Source organism: Myotis brandtii, unplaced genomic scaffold, assembly GCF_000412655.1.
Source record: "Myotis brandtii unplaced genomic scaffold, ASM41265v1 scaffold847, whole genome shotgun sequence".
NCBI lineage: Eukaryota > Metazoa > Chordata > Mammalia > Chiroptera > Vespertilionidae > Myotis > Myotis brandtii.
In genome coordinates, this window is record NW_005371441.1 from 2,616,965 (window position 1) to 2,634,575 (window position 17,611).

General features: G+C 38.2%; 1 protein-coding gene across 1 annotated transcript in view; it reads left to right on the forward strand.

The window, feature by feature from the left end:
• The window catches only part of ESR1 (estrogen receptor 1), a 211,389-nt gene that overhangs the window by 87,559 nt on the left and 106,219 nt on the right, over positions 1-17,611 (forward strand). Inside the window, exon 4 of the mRNA XM_005884736.2 lies at positions 6,365-6,700. Within this exon, the coding sequence (XP_005884798.1) occupies positions 6,365-6,700 (336 nt within the window). The remainder of the gene's footprint in view (positions 1-6,364; positions 6,701-17,611) is intronic.

The following is a 17,611-nucleotide window of genomic DNA, read 5'->3' on the forward strand; positions in this document are numbered from 1 at the left end:
GTGCTGATTCAATTCACTGCATAAAGCATTCGTTGATCATTACTTCAGAAAGCGAATTTATTTACAAGGCATAGCATTAAGTCTAGGGGGAAATACAAAGAACTAGGCATAGCCCTTATCATTGAGAAACGAAATTGAGGCATGTTTCAGAGAGGAATTTTCTGGATCAGGGCAACAGGGAACTCCTAAGGTGTAGCATGGTGAGATAGAATTGATCCTGATGTATCAGCGATAAGGATGAGCTATTTCCTTTTGCTGAGCTCTCTTAAAATAGGGTGGTCAAACTTTGTCATCATTGAGGCTTTTGATAATTCTTAATTTCGTCATTCTCTAGTCTTAGAACTTGTTCAGAGTGATATTTTATGAAGGAGCCCAGGTGATTTGTACTAGCCACCAGGATAAATTCATCATGTAACATGTATTTATTGAGCCCCTAATTGGCCCAGCACTGGGTTTGGGGGTTATAGGGCATATTCAGAGGTCTCTCATATAGTTAAGGTGGCAAAGTTCAAAAAGGAGAGTCTATAAAAAGGAATACCCCCTTGTAAGCCCTGAGAAACATGACAGGCACCCACTTGAGGATTTGCTAAAACTCCTGCTGGGATGAACTTGCTTGTGACCCAATTTTGGGACTGTTGGATGTTGACTGTCCCACTGGCAGGCACTTCTGTCCAAGAGAATGTAATTGGGTGTTGGTGACTCAAGCAAGGGTGGGAGGACTCATCCATATCCACATCAGAGACAACAGGCACTTTATTTATCTCCAACTCTGAACCGAGCAGCATGCAACAAAGAAAAGACCCCTGGGGAGGCGGGGAGACCAACTGTTTCTTTTACAGGTCAGAGAAAGAAACCGATGAATCTGAGTTGCAGAGCTGCTAAGGAATGGAGAAAAGAGAGAGAGAGAGAGAGAGTCCCAGGCTGTGCCCTGGTGTCTTATTTATTCCTTTGACTACAGAATGCCTGCCAGCAGGAGACTCATCACTAAGATATTACAGGGGAATTGAGCCAGGCAAGAAAAATAAGGATTGCTTTTCTCTTCACCCTATAAATTTTGTTATTAATAAATGAGATTCTCATGGAACAGACTGCCGCAGCTGTCTCCAGAAGCAAGGTTTTATTAGCATTTTTATTAAAATGCACAGTAGTTTTAAGAGTGAATGTTATACTTTTAAATCAAAAAGTATGTTATTGAGAACACATGTGGGTTGTGACTTACCCTCTTACTTGACTTGGACCTTGGCTCTTGGCTTTTTGTTGCTGGGATAAGGCAGCGTGATTGGACATGTAGCTAAAGGCGTGGTAATCTGTGATCGATTTCCCCTCCCTGCCTAGACTTCTGGGAAAATTACAAAACACTGTGCTCTTACAGGAAGGCTATCTCTTTGGTTGCTTTAGCTTCCACAAGAGACATTAAAAAACAAATAAACAGTAGAGCAACAAGTCAGAATAGAAACAATGCAGTCCCTTTTAAAATTAAATTTGAGACAAATATCATTAAAATCCTATATAATAAAAGCCTAATATGCTAAGTGTCTGACCGTTCATTCGACCGTTTAACCAGTTACTATGAGGTGCACTGACCACCAGGGGGAAGATGCTCTGACCGATAGGTTAGCTTGCTGCTGGGGTCTGGCCCATCGGGACTGGGCGAGATGGGCCGGACATGCCCTGGAGCCCTCCCTCGGTCCCTTCCCGCTCCCAATCATGCACCGCTGGGGTCCCTCGGTCTGGCCTGCACCCTCTCGCAATCCAGGACCCCTCGGGGAATGTCCGCAGGCCAGGCCAAGGGACCCTACCAGTGCACGAATCCATGCACTAGGCCTCTAGTAAATTATAAATTTCCAATGTGATTTGGCGAAGAGAGAGATTAATATGGTCTATGCACTTGCTTTGCAGAAGAATTAATCTAAAAACCAGTAACTTTTATGGGTCTTGTTTTCCTGATAATAAAATACATGCTAACTGCAGAGAAGAATTGTTATGTTATTTTGCAGTTGTGTTTTTGAGTGCTTTTTGGTCAGACAGCATCAGCTCAACAGGGCAGATGGAGACTTGGGTTGTTGTGAACATGTAGGCACATGTTCTATGATGGAACATGCATGACCAGGCAGGGCTGACAGCATTTTAATTGAGTTTTCTTCAGTTGTGCTGCTGCAACTGTTCTCTTCCATCATTCCCCATTGTCACAGCAAATGAGAACTTAGCTCTGGGGCCTGAGATGAAGGAGAGCCCTAACTGGGCTTGCATAACGTGATTGGCCACAATGGTGGGCCTTAGTATGACTGGAGTTGACTATTAAAAACTGTTTCTGGCCCAGTCAGTGTGGCTCAGTGGTTGAGCATTGACCCATGAACCACGAGGTTTCAGTTCAATTCCCAGGCAGGGCACATGCCTGGGTTGCAGCCTTGATCCCCAGAGAGGGGTTGTATAGTAGGCAGCCGATCAATGATTCTCTCTCATTATTTATGTTTCTCTCTCATTCTCTCTCTCTCTCTCTCTCTCTCTCTCTCTCTCTCTCTCTCTCTCCCTTCCTCTCTGAAATTAGTAAAAAATATATATTTAAAAAAAACCCCACAAAAACCAAAAAACCCTGCTTCCTTATATTAAATTCTAACTACCTATTCCCAAATCCTAATACAAACACACATATATAAAAACATAGCCTTAACCACACCACCTCTGATATCCCCATAGGACACTAAGCATCTTCAGACCTTGCTAAACAACTCCTGCTGTAGGCTAAGAAAGTCTTGGAAGGATTTAGACAATACAGGATAAAATGGGTGTATAATGGAGATTAATCAATTGGAAGTTAGTTGGATTGGAAGGGAGATCAAAGGTAGGCAAGGAGACAAATTAGGGGCAGTTGCACTGATGCTGGCAAGAAGGGTTAGGGTGAGAACTAGGGTGGTGGCGGGAATAGACATGTGAAGAAATCCTAGGTTGTGTTGATTTGTTGGGATTGAAAGAGGAAGGGAAAGAGCATTAAGTAAAATGAACTGGAAAATTCATAGTCCTCTTGACCTGAGACACTTGGAGACAATGAGAATATTAATAATCAATAGTGACATATTTGACCTATGTTCAGATTTCTTTTACTGTCCTTGATGTGAACTTGGGCTTGGTAGTTATTCTAAACTTCTTTACTCGGCTAAGTGGGGAGACTATAACAGTTCCGGCCTTATAGGATTCACTAGTGTTTGAAGAGGTAACATTGGAACTGATGCTGGGAAATTCCTTGAAGCAAGTTTTATCAGTTCTTGTCTTTATTTAATTCTCAACTAATCAGGACTACTGTTTCCTTCAACAATGTTGAATTAAAGGCTTCTAGTGTATCACTTTGGTTTTTTAATACCCCATGAATAATGTGGAATTATTGAGAAACAAAACAAAGGTTATTATGCAAATGTTTGAAATATTTAACATTACATTAAAGTAGTCTTGGGAACTGGAAAAATAACTACTGAAGTTGTACTAGCATTTTGTAGAGGCACAGAGTATGAAGGAGAAAAAAAGAAAATTTAAAAAGTAGAATGTATTAGAAGCAAATCAGCCAATGAATTCTATTAAGTAATGAATATTCAGATAGTATATTAATTTTTCTTGAGATACAATAGCCAAGCCAAAGAATTTGAAGAATTAAAAAAAAAAAAGGAATGATGAGATGAACTCTAAAATTGTGTTTCGAAATACCTGGTTTGACGCAGTAAGACAGATCTTCTTATTTTAGGCTCAGAACATAATTGTTTAAGCAGTTGATATGTCTTCATCTCCTTCCTCCTTGCCAGGACTCAGCCCCTGGCATGACTCCTAAATTCCAGACAGATTGGGGATAATATAATAATAGTGGTATTAAATTATAATAATATAATAATTTTGGTGTTAAATCACAGAAAGCTCCCTGTGCATCACCTCTCTCCCTTTCATTCTCAGTCCAGTTGCCTGTGTTTATTAGTTTAATAAAATTCCCTTAAGCTGACACTTCCCAGTGGATTAGAACCATGCAGATTCACACCGATGCTCCTAAATAGAGGTTCTATCCTCAGCTTCTCCAAATCCTTGCAACAGCGTGACAAGGATATTAGAGAAGGCTTAACCCAAGCGGATACGAGGAAAACTGGTGGCATTTCACACTTATGTTGGGCTTGCTGGATGACAGATGTTTTTTTTTCAATCTCTCATATGAAACCAGTGGGTGATCCTTGAATTATCATAAGCTTAAAGTTTTAAAAGAAATTTGCTTTGACGCCAGTATTTACTCAGTGACACAACTTGAGAACTAATAATGTGTGTACGCTAGCATATCCATTGCATGGCAGCTGTGTTGTGTTGCTGAATAGTTTACTCGACTCTTCTAGAAAATGACATTTTCATGTCCTGAATGACAATACATCTTGTTTATACGGCATTATATCAGCCAAAAAATTCTGTTGGCTACAAATAAACGTCTTGACCATCAAGAGCCTGCCTGTTTAATGTTCGCCTCATTTAAACTAATTGTTTTTTTCCCCTTTGCTCTGGGAACTGGTAGTTTGGTGTTTTTTGTTTTTGTTGTTGTTGTTTTTTTCACTGATAGGTAAAGTGAGTTAGATAAAGGGGTGTGAGCTTAAGTAAAATACATATCAATTTGTGTCCCTGCTCTACAAATAATACTGGAAAATGTCTGGTAGGGAGCAGAGAATGACTTTTTAATTTTATCTTTGAATTTTAATTATGCATGCCATTTTTATGTCCCATGTCTTTATGTAACTAAGAACGAAGACATAGGTTCTGATCAGCCACTCTCATTTAACCTGGGCTAAAATAGAAGTTGGGTCATCTTTCACCTTCTCCTCAATTCCAGTTCGATTTGCTTTGAATTACTATAAAATATTTGTGCAATGATGTCACTGGTAATGATACTGGTATGTTACTGCATCTGTCGGTATAATCACATGAGTTTTACCCTTCATTTTGTTCATGTGGTGTATCACAGTGATTGACTGTGTATGTTGTACCATCCTTGTACTCCTGGGGTGAATCCACTTGATCACGATGTGTTATCTTTTTAATGTGTTGCTATATTCGATTTGTTAGTATTTTGTTCTGTATTCCTCAGAGATATTGGTCTGGGGTGTGTGTGTGTGTGTGTGTGTGTGTGTGTGTGTGTGTGTGGTCTCTACCAGGTTTTGGTATCAGGGTTATGTTGGTTGACCTCATAAAATGTGTTAGGAATTAGTGCCTCTTCTTCATTTTTTGGAAGAATTTGAGAAAGATAAGTATTAAGTCTTTGAATGTTTGGTAGAATTCACTAGTGAAGCCAGCTGCTCTTGTACTTTTACTTTGTGGGAGGTTTTGGATAATTGTTTCAATTTTCTCACTGTTGATCGGTCTATTTAGATTTTCCAGTTCTTCATGATTCAGTCTAGGAAGGTTATATATCTCTAGGAACTTACCCATTTCTTCTAGGTTATTGAATTTGGGGGCCTATAGTCTTACATAGAATTCTTGTATGATCCTTTGTATATCTGTGTTGTCTGTGGTAACTTCTCCTCTCTCATTTCTGATCTTGTTTGAGTCTTTTCTCTTTTTCCCTTAGTGAGTCTAGCCAGAGGTTTATCAATTTTTACTAATCTTTTCAACTAGTCTTTGTTGCATTAATTTATTATTAAAGAATATTCATAGCAGAAGCAGTGTTTGATGCTAAACTATATTACAAGGATAACTAATTATAATTTTATTACATTTATTTTTGTTAATCTTCACTCCAGGATATTTTTCTATGATTTTTAGGGAGAGTGGAAGAGAGAGGAAAAGACAGAGAGAAACATTGATGTGAGAAAAACACATCTATCAGTTGCCTCCTGTAAGAGCCCCAACCATGGCCCTAGGCTGGGGAGGAGCCTGCAACCAAGGTAGGTGCCTTTGACTGGAATTGAACCTGGGACCCTTTGGTCCACAGGCCGATGCTCTAGTTACTGAGCCAAACTGGCTAGGGCTATAATTCTGTTCTTTTCATAGCATCTGTTACACACACACACACACACACACACACACACACACACACACACACACGGTTTGTCGGAGCCAACTTGTACTGGTTCACAAAAGCCTATTGTTCAGTTTTCAGGAGTTTTGCAAGCTGCTTGATGTCAGATAAGTAGCTTGAAATTTGCCATGGTAGGAGTATGTACACAATGGAAACTAGTGAATGCTACAAATCAAAGCCTTTAAAATTTTTTCTTGAACAGCTGGTTGTCAAACACTTACCAGCATATCTGTACCTCAAGGTATTTCTTCAAATAGAATTAAGAGTTATTAGCATAGTACGAAAGTTTGCATGATAAAAAGAATAAGCTGTTTTACATTTCTGTGTTCTCAGGGTTACGGAAAGACCGAAGAGGAGGGAGAATGTTGAAACACAAGCGCCAAAGGGATGATGGGGAGAGCAGGAATGACGCGGGGTCCTCTGGAGACATGAGAGCTGCCAGCCTTTGGCCAAGCCCTCTCTTGATTAAGCACACGAAGAAGAACAGCCCTGCCTTATCGCTGACAGCCGACCAGATGGTCAGTGCCTTGATGGAGGCCGAGCCCCCCATCATCTATTCCGAGTACGATCCGAGCAGACCCTTCAGTGAAGCTTCGATGATGGGCTTGCTGACCAACCTCGCCGACAGGGAGCTGGTTCACATGATTAACTGGGCAAAGAGGGTGCCAGGTAAGAACACTGAGCTGGACTTTTTATTTTTTGCAAGTCAATAACCACTCATTTATGATCCAGCTTCGATGTCATAGGAGAGAGCAGTAGCAGGAAACAATAGCTTGTTGTCTAATTGGTTTCAAGGTTACATCAGAATTTGTTAAGTTTTAGTGTCAGCACACTGTAATTCTCCTGGAAATTATGAAATAATGTTTTAAAAATATAGACGGTGAGAGACCTTAACCTGACATTATATTTAACCCATGTTAAAATTCACCAAAAAATGTGGAGTGGACACATAATTAATGCAGTTAATATTATATGTTCACAGTGTCAAAATGTTTAACATTAAATGATTTATACATTTTTAGTATTGAGGACTTTTGTTTAGAAAACCTCAATTATTAATAAATAATTTTACCTTAATTTTTTTCTTAAGATCTTTGTGGACTAAAGAGAGAACAATAGGTGTCTTTACTGAATGCCCATCATTTACTCGACTCTCGATTCTTAATATTTTAGGGGAAAGGTAACACAATAGACCAGTTAGGTTCTCACCCTGCTCCTGGGAGGAGCCTGCAGAAAGATGCAGTGGCTGAGTGACATTGGTCCTTCAGCTGATTCCCTCAGAGCTGGTGTTGCTCTGAACCTTGACTGCTGTTCTTGTTCAGGGAGAAGAACTCTGGTTATTAAGGAAACATGACTAGACATCCTCCATGGCCCAACATAGCCATTCAGGAGCTAACATAGATGAGTCAAGGCAAGAGGAAGTTAAATCTTTTTCCTGGGCATGTAGGTCAAATCATTAATGGATTTAGACAGATTGTCTCATTTGGTTTCATTGAATTGATGAAATCAATTCTTACCTCTGAAGCATGGGATGCGTTTGATTAAACTAAATAAATGTGGAGTTTTGTACTGCGTTTTAGAGTTCACTGATCTGATATAGGCCAAGTGAACACACGTCTGGCCTTAGAGAGTATTTTATGTATTTGCATATATTAACATTTTAACATGTGGTTCTTTGAGTAAGCAGCCAGCAATGTTGTGATCCAAACTTGATAGAGGGCACCCATGTAGGTGGTAGAATCTGGACTATATAGAAGTGTGGGGATTAACAGGCATATTTAGATATCTAGAGTCAGTGCTAATGGCGAATAAAAACTCTCAGCCACCTTTGAATTAAGAGTTTTATTGAGACCTAGCCAGTTTGGCTCAGTGGATAGAGCATTGGCCTGCTGACTGAAGGGTCCTGGGTTCGATTCTGATCAAGGGCATGAACCTCAGTTGCATGCTTCAGGCCCTGGTGGGGGGCTTGCGGGAGGCAACCAATTGATGTGTCTCTCTCACATCGGTGTTTCTCTATGTCTCTCCCTCTCCTCCCCACTCTCTTAAGAATCAATGGAAAAAATATCCTCGGGTGAGGATTAAAAAAAAGAATTTTATTGAGCACCTACTTACTTTAGCATTCTCAGGTGAAGCAGATCTATAATAAGCAAATATTGGAATCTAAATATAATGTGGTTATAGATTTTATCTTAATATTTGTTCTTGCCTTTTTATATACTTTAGGAGAATAAAAAAATGAAGAAATAATAATAATGGCCATATCCATGAGAGCCAACTTTTGTTGCTATTAAACTTTATTGTACTATAGGTATTTATTTTCCCTCATGAACTCTTAGCAGTATTAGTTACAGAGCACTGCTAAACTCAAATACACATGTTAATAGTTATCAGTTGATTTCCATCATGACATTTTTATAATTATAAAAATTTGAAAGGTATTTGGAACAACTGAAATTAAACTCAAACACATTACTAGTGGATAAAGAATTCATGACAATAATCTTCTGAATTTAAAAATAAAATGAAGGCAGAAATAAAGGGGAGGAAAATATTATGTCCATGCTTAGCCATCTCATTGTTAAACCTAGAACTAAGCAAATTTATAGTAATGAGATGGGTGGCAAAACCACTCTATAACTTAATTATATTAGCTTAAAAGACTGGAATAATTTTAAAAACCTTAGACCAAACTATATCTTGTTATTTAATGGTTTTAAAAAATTATGAAGGAAAAAAGAAGTTATATGAATAAGTGTATATGTGTGCATGTGTACTATAAGCTTACAGCTGTTGTAAATCAAAGCCTATTTGTCTGACCAAGTGGAATAAAAATAGTCATTAATTTTAAAAGGATGAAAAATGAGAAAAAAATGTATTCTGAAAAAAATTGAAGATGATTGTCAAGCTTTTTATAAAAATTGAAAAAGCACATTTTGAAAAGTTACCATCTGTCATTTAAAAAATAGCTCACATTGGAACTCTAATATAGACAATATTACATTTATATCATAATAGTTTGAGAATAATAATAGTAATTTCAAAAAGAAGGAATAGAAAATATCAGCAGTAAAAAGAGTAGTAAGAAAGTGAATTCTAGAAGAACCTGGAATTAGCCATATGATATAAAAACCTGCAAAAGACATTTGGATAATCCTCAGAATGTCTATCAATATGACAGAAATTGTGAATTAACTTTGTTTTGGAAAAATTCAGCTATATCGAGGTAAAATTGACAAAATTGTGAGATATTGAGAGTGTATCTTGAAAAAGGATTCCCCCACCTAGGTAATTAACCCATTTATTCTTTTGTGTGTGTGTGTGTGTGAGAACAGTTAAGTTCTACTCTTCTAGTAAATTCCAATGATACTCTACAGGGTTATCACCTAGAGTCATGATGTTTTGCATTAGATCCTCAGCCTGCTTTCATCTTACAGCTGAAAGTTTGTACTCTTTTACCAATCTCCCTCTATTTGCCCCATCCCCGAATCCCTGGCAACCATGTTTCTACATTCTGTTTCTATAAGTTGGGCTTTTTAAAAAAGATTTTACATATAAGTGATACCATGCAGTATTTATCTTTCTCTGGATTATATCACTCCATATAAAGCCCTCAAGGCCCATCTATATTGTCACAAATGGGAGGATTTCCTTCTTTTTCATGGCTGAATAATATTCCATTGGATGCGTGTATATACCATATCTTCCTTATCCACTCACTCATTGATGGACACTGTTTGTTTTCATGTCTTGGATATTGTGAATATGCTGAAATGAACATGGGAATGCAGATATCTTTTTGATATCTCATTTTCATTTCCTTTGGATATATACCCTGAAGTGGGATTTCTGAGTAACATGGTAATTCTATTTTTAATTTTTGAGGAACCTCTATACTCTTTTCTATAGTGGCATCAGGTCACATTCCTACCAACAGTGTACAAGGTTACCTTTTCCCAAATCCTCACCAACACTTGTTATCTCTTGTCTTTTTGATAATATGCATTTTGTCTATTCTGTTTCCTTACCAACATTATGTAGAAGGTTCCCTGTGTGCTACAGAAGATTGTGTATTCCGCTGCTGTTGGATGGAATGTTTTATATATGCCTTTTAGTTGCATCTGCTCCACTTTTATAAGTGGTTTCCCCATCACAATTACAACAGTAGAGTATTCTGAATTTAACTATACATTTACCTTTACCAGTGAGCTTTATATTTTCATATGTTTTCCTGTTACTAATTAGCATTCTTCCTTTTCAGCTTAAAAACTCACTTTAGCATTTCTTGTAAGGCTGGCCTTGTTATACATTCCTTCAGCATTGTTTGCCTGGGAAACTTTTTATCCTCCTTCAATTCTGAAAGATACTTTTGCAGGTAAAGTATTCTTGGTTGGCTTATTTTTTTCTTTCAGTGCCTTGAATATATTATTCCACTCCCTTCCAGCCTGCAGTTTCTAATGAAGAATCTGCTAGTAATTTTAGTAACAAGTTACTTTTCTCGTGATGCTTTTAAGATGATCTCCTTGTTTTTAACTTTTGACAATTTAATTATAATGAGTCTCAATGCAGGTCACTTTGGATTCATCTTTTTTGGAACTCTTTGGGCCCCCTGGATCTGGATGTCTGTTTCTTTTTCTATGTTTCAAAGTTTTCACTCATTTTTTTTTGAATAGGCTTATCTCTCTTCTCCTTCTGGGACTCTGTAATATAAATATTTGCTTGTTTGATGGTGTCTCATAAATCCCTTAAGCTCTTTTAACTCACTTCTATTCTTCTTCTTTTTTTTTTTTTTGTTCCTCTGATTGGGATGAATTCCACTACTCTGTCTTTGAGTTTACTGATCCTTTTTTTCTATTTGATCTAGTCTGATATTGAACACTTCTATTCAACTTTTTCAGTTTACTGATTGTAATCTTCAGCTCTTGATGTGTTTGATATGCTCTCAATAGCTCTTTAGTGAAATTTTCACTTTGTTCATTCATTGTTCTCTTGACTTTGGTGAACATATTTATGACCATTATTTTGAACTCTTTGTCATGTAAATCACTTTTGGAGTTTTGCCTTGTTCTTTTATTTGGAACATATGTCTTTGTTTCTTCATCTTTGACTCTCTGTGTTGGTTTGGTTTCTGCACATTAGATAAAAGAGCCACTGCTCGTCTTGATGAAGTCTTCTCATGTGAGAAGTAAACCTAATCACTCCACTTGGCCCAAGCTCTTAGTTATCTTTCAAATCTTTGTGATTGTGCAAGTTGCCTTCTTTGCTTTTCATAGCTCCTAGTAGTTGAGGGTGTGCAAAATACATAATCTACCCATTAATGGGGATTTAGTTTTCAAAGAGTTAGAGTCTTACATTTTAATTCATTATTAAAATATACATGGTGAAACTCATCAATAAATCAGCATCATTTAGGTGAATGTCAAAAGAGGAAGAATATATAACAAAAGTTGTTATATTTTTAATTTCTGCATCACACTCAATTGTGTCATTAACTGGCTGATTGTTAGTTTCAGTGGCAATGAAAGTACATTTGCTTTTTTTTTATCTCTCAGAAGTTTAAATTGTCACAAAACCATTACTTTGACTTATGAAAAATTATGTCTTTTCCAAAAATCACCATATTTGTACATACCTCAAAGTCAATTTCATACTTCAAGTTTGTGTTCAAGGTCTATATATTTTAGTACATATTTGGATAAATATCTAGCCCTGGGCTCTATATTGCCTTTTAAAAACAGAGAAGTAGGAGCTTGATAGCCTCATTGGCACTGGGTACAGATTCGGAAGGGTATGCTGGAGCCACTGGCCTAGGACGAGGGAGAAATGGCAAATGACAGTTGAGCTCATTGTCATGGGAAGCATGCTACTTTAACCACTTCCTCATCTTTTAGTGGCAAACGAGATGGTCTTTCTCTCCTTCCCTTCTCCTGCCTATGTCCCTAGAGCCCCTTTCTTTACCCCGACTCCCCACTATGTTACTTTGGATTCCTTCCTTGTTCAGTTTTGGCCCCGGGAGGAGAGGATCCCTTTTGGCTGGACGTGCCTCCTACTCTGCCCGAGCTCAGGTTGCTCAGAAGCTTCTTGCATTGTCTTTGAGGATGCAAATTTGTCTTCCCCATTCCTGGGCTCAAGGCTTCTTCTGCTCCCATGTTCCCCAGGAATGCAGTCATTAGCTTCCTGACTCTAATACTCATCCCCATTATTCAAATTAGCAGTGAGCCAAGCATAGGAAATGCTTGTTGAATGAATCAATAAATGAATGAATGAATGAAGGGTGACTTTTGAAACTTCTGATGTTAAGAAATCTCTGAGCCCTGTTAGAACTCAATTTTTCCATACAGAAAAAGTAATCTTCAAGGCTGTAGTGTTACCCTCTTGTACCCCTCTTTTTACCTACCTGCTGTTCTGACCTCTCCAGCAGTTGTCTTAGGGAGGCTCTTTCCAACCTTTCTTTTGTGAGGAGCAGAGCAATATCCAGAGGCATGTATGGAACTTGAGTTCTGAGGACTTTAAAAGGTTTTAGCTGCCTTGCAGCAAGTTAGTTTCACTTAGCAAGTGGAATTTAAAACTTAGAATGGGTAGGGACAAGGGGCCAGAGAGAGGGCACAACTTCTCAACGTGGGAATTGGGAGCATCTTCAAGGGACACGTTCTATTCTGGGAGGTTCCTGCAGATTTCAGGCACTTGGCAAGCCTACCCAGTACTCTGACTCCCAACCTGTAATGAGCCCAGCGAACCCTGCTCTCAGGCTGTTGTGGTGTCCCCGCCTGTTTCACTGCGGTACGGTGATGAAAGAGAATGTGACATGAGAGCATGGGGGGCATCCTGAAGAGATGACAGATGCATATGTTTAAGGGTCAGATTTGCAGTTTAGATTTTGCCTCTGTTTTATAATAAGAGCCTCGAGACTGGGGTAGAGTTACCCTACATCGTTGGTGGCAAGCCCTCTGAGCTGGAAACGCAGAGTGTCTTTGGGGTGTTCCATTTCCAAGTCACCGCTGCCTGGCTTTTACTGCTCCTGGGGAAGCTCTGGTTGGAACCCAAGGAATGAGATACATACTTGATTTTTTTCCCCCCACAAAACTTTGAAGCCCTATAGATGCTTCTTGGCCTGAAGGCTACTAATTCTTTTCTAATCTTGAGGGTATTTGAGAAAAATGCCCCACCTAGGCTTCTTTGCCCTGCCCCCCTCTCTCTGGGGTCTGTTTCAGTGAGTCTGGGTTCGGGCCCCAGAATCTGCCTGTTTATCGTGAGTGCAGTGGACAAAGTGTGGTGCTGGGTGTCCCCAGGGCAACCTGTGGGGAACGTTGGCCTGTGGCTCTGCTACTTTCATGGGGAATTTGGCATAGAGAATGCCAGCGGTTTTGTAGCTATGTATGTGTTAAACAGACATATTACTATTGAAGTGTGTTGAAGTGGGTTGAATTGTGAGCACCCCCCCCCCAAATGTGTTGGAATCCTAACCCTAGTACTTCAGAATGTGTTCTTATTTGGACATAAGGTCTTTATAGGGGTAAGCAGGTTCAAATGAGGTCATTAAGGTGGAACCTAATCCTTATAAAAAGGGGAGATTTGGACACAAAGAGACACACCCAGAGGGAAGATGACTCAGGGAGAAGATGGCCATGGGATGGAGTGACCCATCTCTAAGCCAAAGATAAGGATTGCTTTCGAACACCAGGAGCGGGAGGAGAGAAGGGAGGTGCCTCCCTAGAGCCGTCAGAGAGAGCATGGGTCTGCCGGTACCTTGATCTCAGACTCTGGCCTCCAGAACTGAGAGAGAACACATTTCTGTTGTGTTAAAGCACCCAGTGTTTGCACTTTGTATGACAGCCCTAGGAAATGAATACAAATTATACCCCAAATAAAAAGTGTTGTAATTTCGAGGCAAAAGAAATCAGGAGCTTTTGATTTAAAGAGGAATGTTTGGCTTACCTAGCACAGGCTTGGCTAATCATTTACTCCTGGATATTCTCTCCTTTGCCCGCCCAAGTGGTTCACTGAACTTTTGGCCTTGAAGTTGATTCAGAACTTCAGCAAGTTCCACACATCTACCTGGCAATACCTTATAAAAAAATTAACTCACCGAGGAATGTTTTCATCTGGCATTTTAATAGATTCCCCTTTTCCATTTATATCTTTGATCTGTTTGAATTCATCTTGCTGTACAGTAGGGGGTGTGGCTCCAATGTTGTTCTTGTACAGATGGCTGCACAGTTGTTTTAAGTCCTTTCACCATCCTATAGAAGTGTTGTTAATACTTCTTGTACAGTTAACCTTCTGAGTTTACTACCTAGTGAGAGCTTTTATATAGAATGATAGGTATGACCCATTGATTATGTTTGATTATTCTTCCCAATTCTGAAATAAAAAAGAAAATTAGTAATTTATTCTCGTTATAAAATTTGCCTGATATATATTAATGAATATATAATGTGATTAGTCTGTTCTCTGTGTGTGTGTGTGTGTGTGTGTGTATGTGTGTATCAAGTCTCATGTACTTTTGCTTATTTCTAAGATTTAAAAATTTCGTGCTAATAAGAGTGAGTTACCATTCAACATTAATGGGACAAAAAATTTCTTCCCAGGACAGAAAACGGAAATATCAGGCTTCCCTTCTCTCTTTTCCCAAAATTGCATGGTACTGCCTTTGATTCAGCTATTTTGAATTCTTGTTTTCTCAAATTACGTGCTTGCTGTTCCCCAATATGCAAAAAAACCCCAAACTTTTACATTTTCCCCCCTCCAATACTTGTTGATTGGCTTGTCAGAAAATAACATTTAAAAAAATCTTTAGTATGTAAGTGATTGTGAAAACTGGAACAATGGTTATTATTAACCTAGTTAACCAATTTCTGATTTGTCTTGACTGTTTTTAATAATTGGAACTTAAAGATCTACCCGAGAAGCCACATTTTTTAAAAGGATGTATATTCTGGAAATGGAAAGTAGTGATGGTTGAACAACAATATGAATATATTTATTGCTATTGAACTATACATTTAAACATGGTTAAAAGGGTAATTCTATGTTATGTATATTTTACCATAATAAAAGAAGGAGTACAATATTTTATGTACGAAATATGAAAAGGAACTAGGCAACACATGGCAAAAAAAAAAGTAACAGATAAGATGACTAAATTCGGAGGCCTTTTTTCTCATCCAAAACTTTAAATTTGATTTTAGATAGGAATATAAACATAAACATATTGCAAGAAGATGAAGTGGGGTGGAATAATGAAATAGAAACAGGTTATACCTTGGGCTCTTATAGTCCTTGTTATTAAGAGTACAAAGAGTTTGATTATTTAACAGTTATTTAATGAGCTCTTCCTACATGTGAAGTACTGTTCCATGTGTGGGAATATACTGAGGAACAAAACTGGCAGAATCCCTGCCTTCAAGGAACTTCCATTGTACTATCCTAGTTATCACCAGAGAAGAGGGAGAGCAGTTATGGTTTACCCATTTTACAAGCAGTAGCTAACTATGTCAGACTCTGTTGTGAGCATTTTACCTGTATTGACTCAGCTGAGTGCCTTTTTGTCCCGTTTTGTGGATGAGTAAATGGAGACAGAGAGAAGTTAATAGTAGAATAGTTTAGTATCAGGGAAATGTTCAATTCCAGAACACTTTCCTGTAGGAAGCTCTTAAAATAAGCTAAAGAAGTGATTGCACATTTTTTTAAGAGTTGTGCTATTTTATCATTGAATTTTTAATAAAACCTCTCCTCTCCCTCTCCTGCCATATGACATAGATATCAAGAAGGTCTGTATATTACAATGATTTAAGAACATGACCTGTCTTTGGACAACCTTGGCCATAGTAAGCATTCAATAAATATTGGCTAATATTATTTGTTTTGTATTTGGTTTAATACATTTTTAGTTTGAAGTTATTGACATAATTAACTTGAGTCTTACTTTTAAGACCATTATGTAACCTGGCATTTTGCAAAATTAGGCTAAAAATCACTTTTTAAAATGCATTTTAAACATTCAGCACATGTGTTTCTCTTTATTTGTGTTCTGTGATCTGTCTTTATGCTTTTATGCCTTTTTTTCTCAAATAATCTTATTGCCACTAACCAAAACTAATTGAAATTTGTTTGCTGGAAGCTTTTTGATTAATGCTTCGATTTCTTCCATAGTTATTGGCCTTCAAAACTAATTGAAATTTGATTGTTGTTTCTTTGCTTTTGTTTTTATATGTTGTTACAATTAAGAAAAATCATTTCTGAGTTATATCAGCTCTGGTTAATTTTTCTAAGTAAATAAAAACTTGAGATTTTGGCAACATTTAAATGTCTTGAGCTATTCTGTAAGCTTAAAGTATTTATACATCAAATATTTTAATGAAATAGGAAAGAATATAAGAAATAGTATCTGGCCCTAGCAGGTTTGGTTCAGTGGATAGAGTGCTGGCCTGCAGACTGAAGGGTCCCGGGTTTGATTCTGGTCAAGGGCACGTACCTTGGTTGCAGGCTCAATCCAGCCAGATGCATGCAGGAGGCAACCAATTGATGTGTCTCCCTCCCACCAATTTCTCTCTCTCTCTCTCTCCCCCCCCCCTCACCCTCTCTAAAAATCAAAGGAAAAATATCCTCTGGTGAGGATTAACAAAAATGAAAGAAAGAAATAGTATCTATTGTGAAGAAATCCGATTATGAATATAACTATTTTAGGATTAGCATCAACTACATATAACCACAAACCCCCAAATAGTGGTTTAAACAAGGCAAAGCTTATTTCTCTCACACATAAAATAAATTCGTATAGCAGTAGAGCAGCTCCACAGTCAAAATGACCCGAACTCCTTCTGACTTTCTATCCCCTATTCTAGCCCAAGGTTTCTATTCTCAAGGTCAGCTCCTGGTCCAGTGTGGCTACAGGGGCTTCAGTAGTTGCAGCTGCACTACAGGCCACAGGAAAGTGGAAGAAGGGAAAGTCAGTAGAGACACCCTTTGCTGACGCAGCAGCTTCCTGTAAAGATCCTTACTCAGCACTTTCTCTTATATCTTCAAGGTCAGAACTGGCTCCATCTGGCTGCAAGGGATGCTGGGAAATAAAGTCTATAATCTATGTACTTTGTACCTAATATAGAATCTGAGTTCTATTAATAATAATAACAGTTGAATAGAAATTTGGTGGACAAATAAGAGTCTCTACTATAATAGTAAGTTTCAAATCATAATTTGAGAATTGGATACCCTCTTGAATGAATATTCTGACTTAACAAATGCCAACATATATCATAGATAGATCATCATTTAAAAAAATAATCAGAACCCCAGAAAACAAAACTCAATCAAAATCCATATTGGGAAAAAAAGGCACTATTTACTAAGTGTACAAATTTTCTGCAAGGTATGTGTGTATGTGAGTGAGTGTGTGTGTGTGTGTGTGTGTGTGTGTGTAAGAGATTGAGTATGTGTGTGTGGTTAATTTCCATGCTTCTGTAGGGGATGCTCCTTTAGCAAAAAGAGTGGAATGGGGTGGAGCGGAGAGTGAGCAGGGCTGTGGGCCCAGGCTGGTGTCTTTCATGAGCTCCAGAATCATTCTTCTAAGTAAGTCAATGTAAC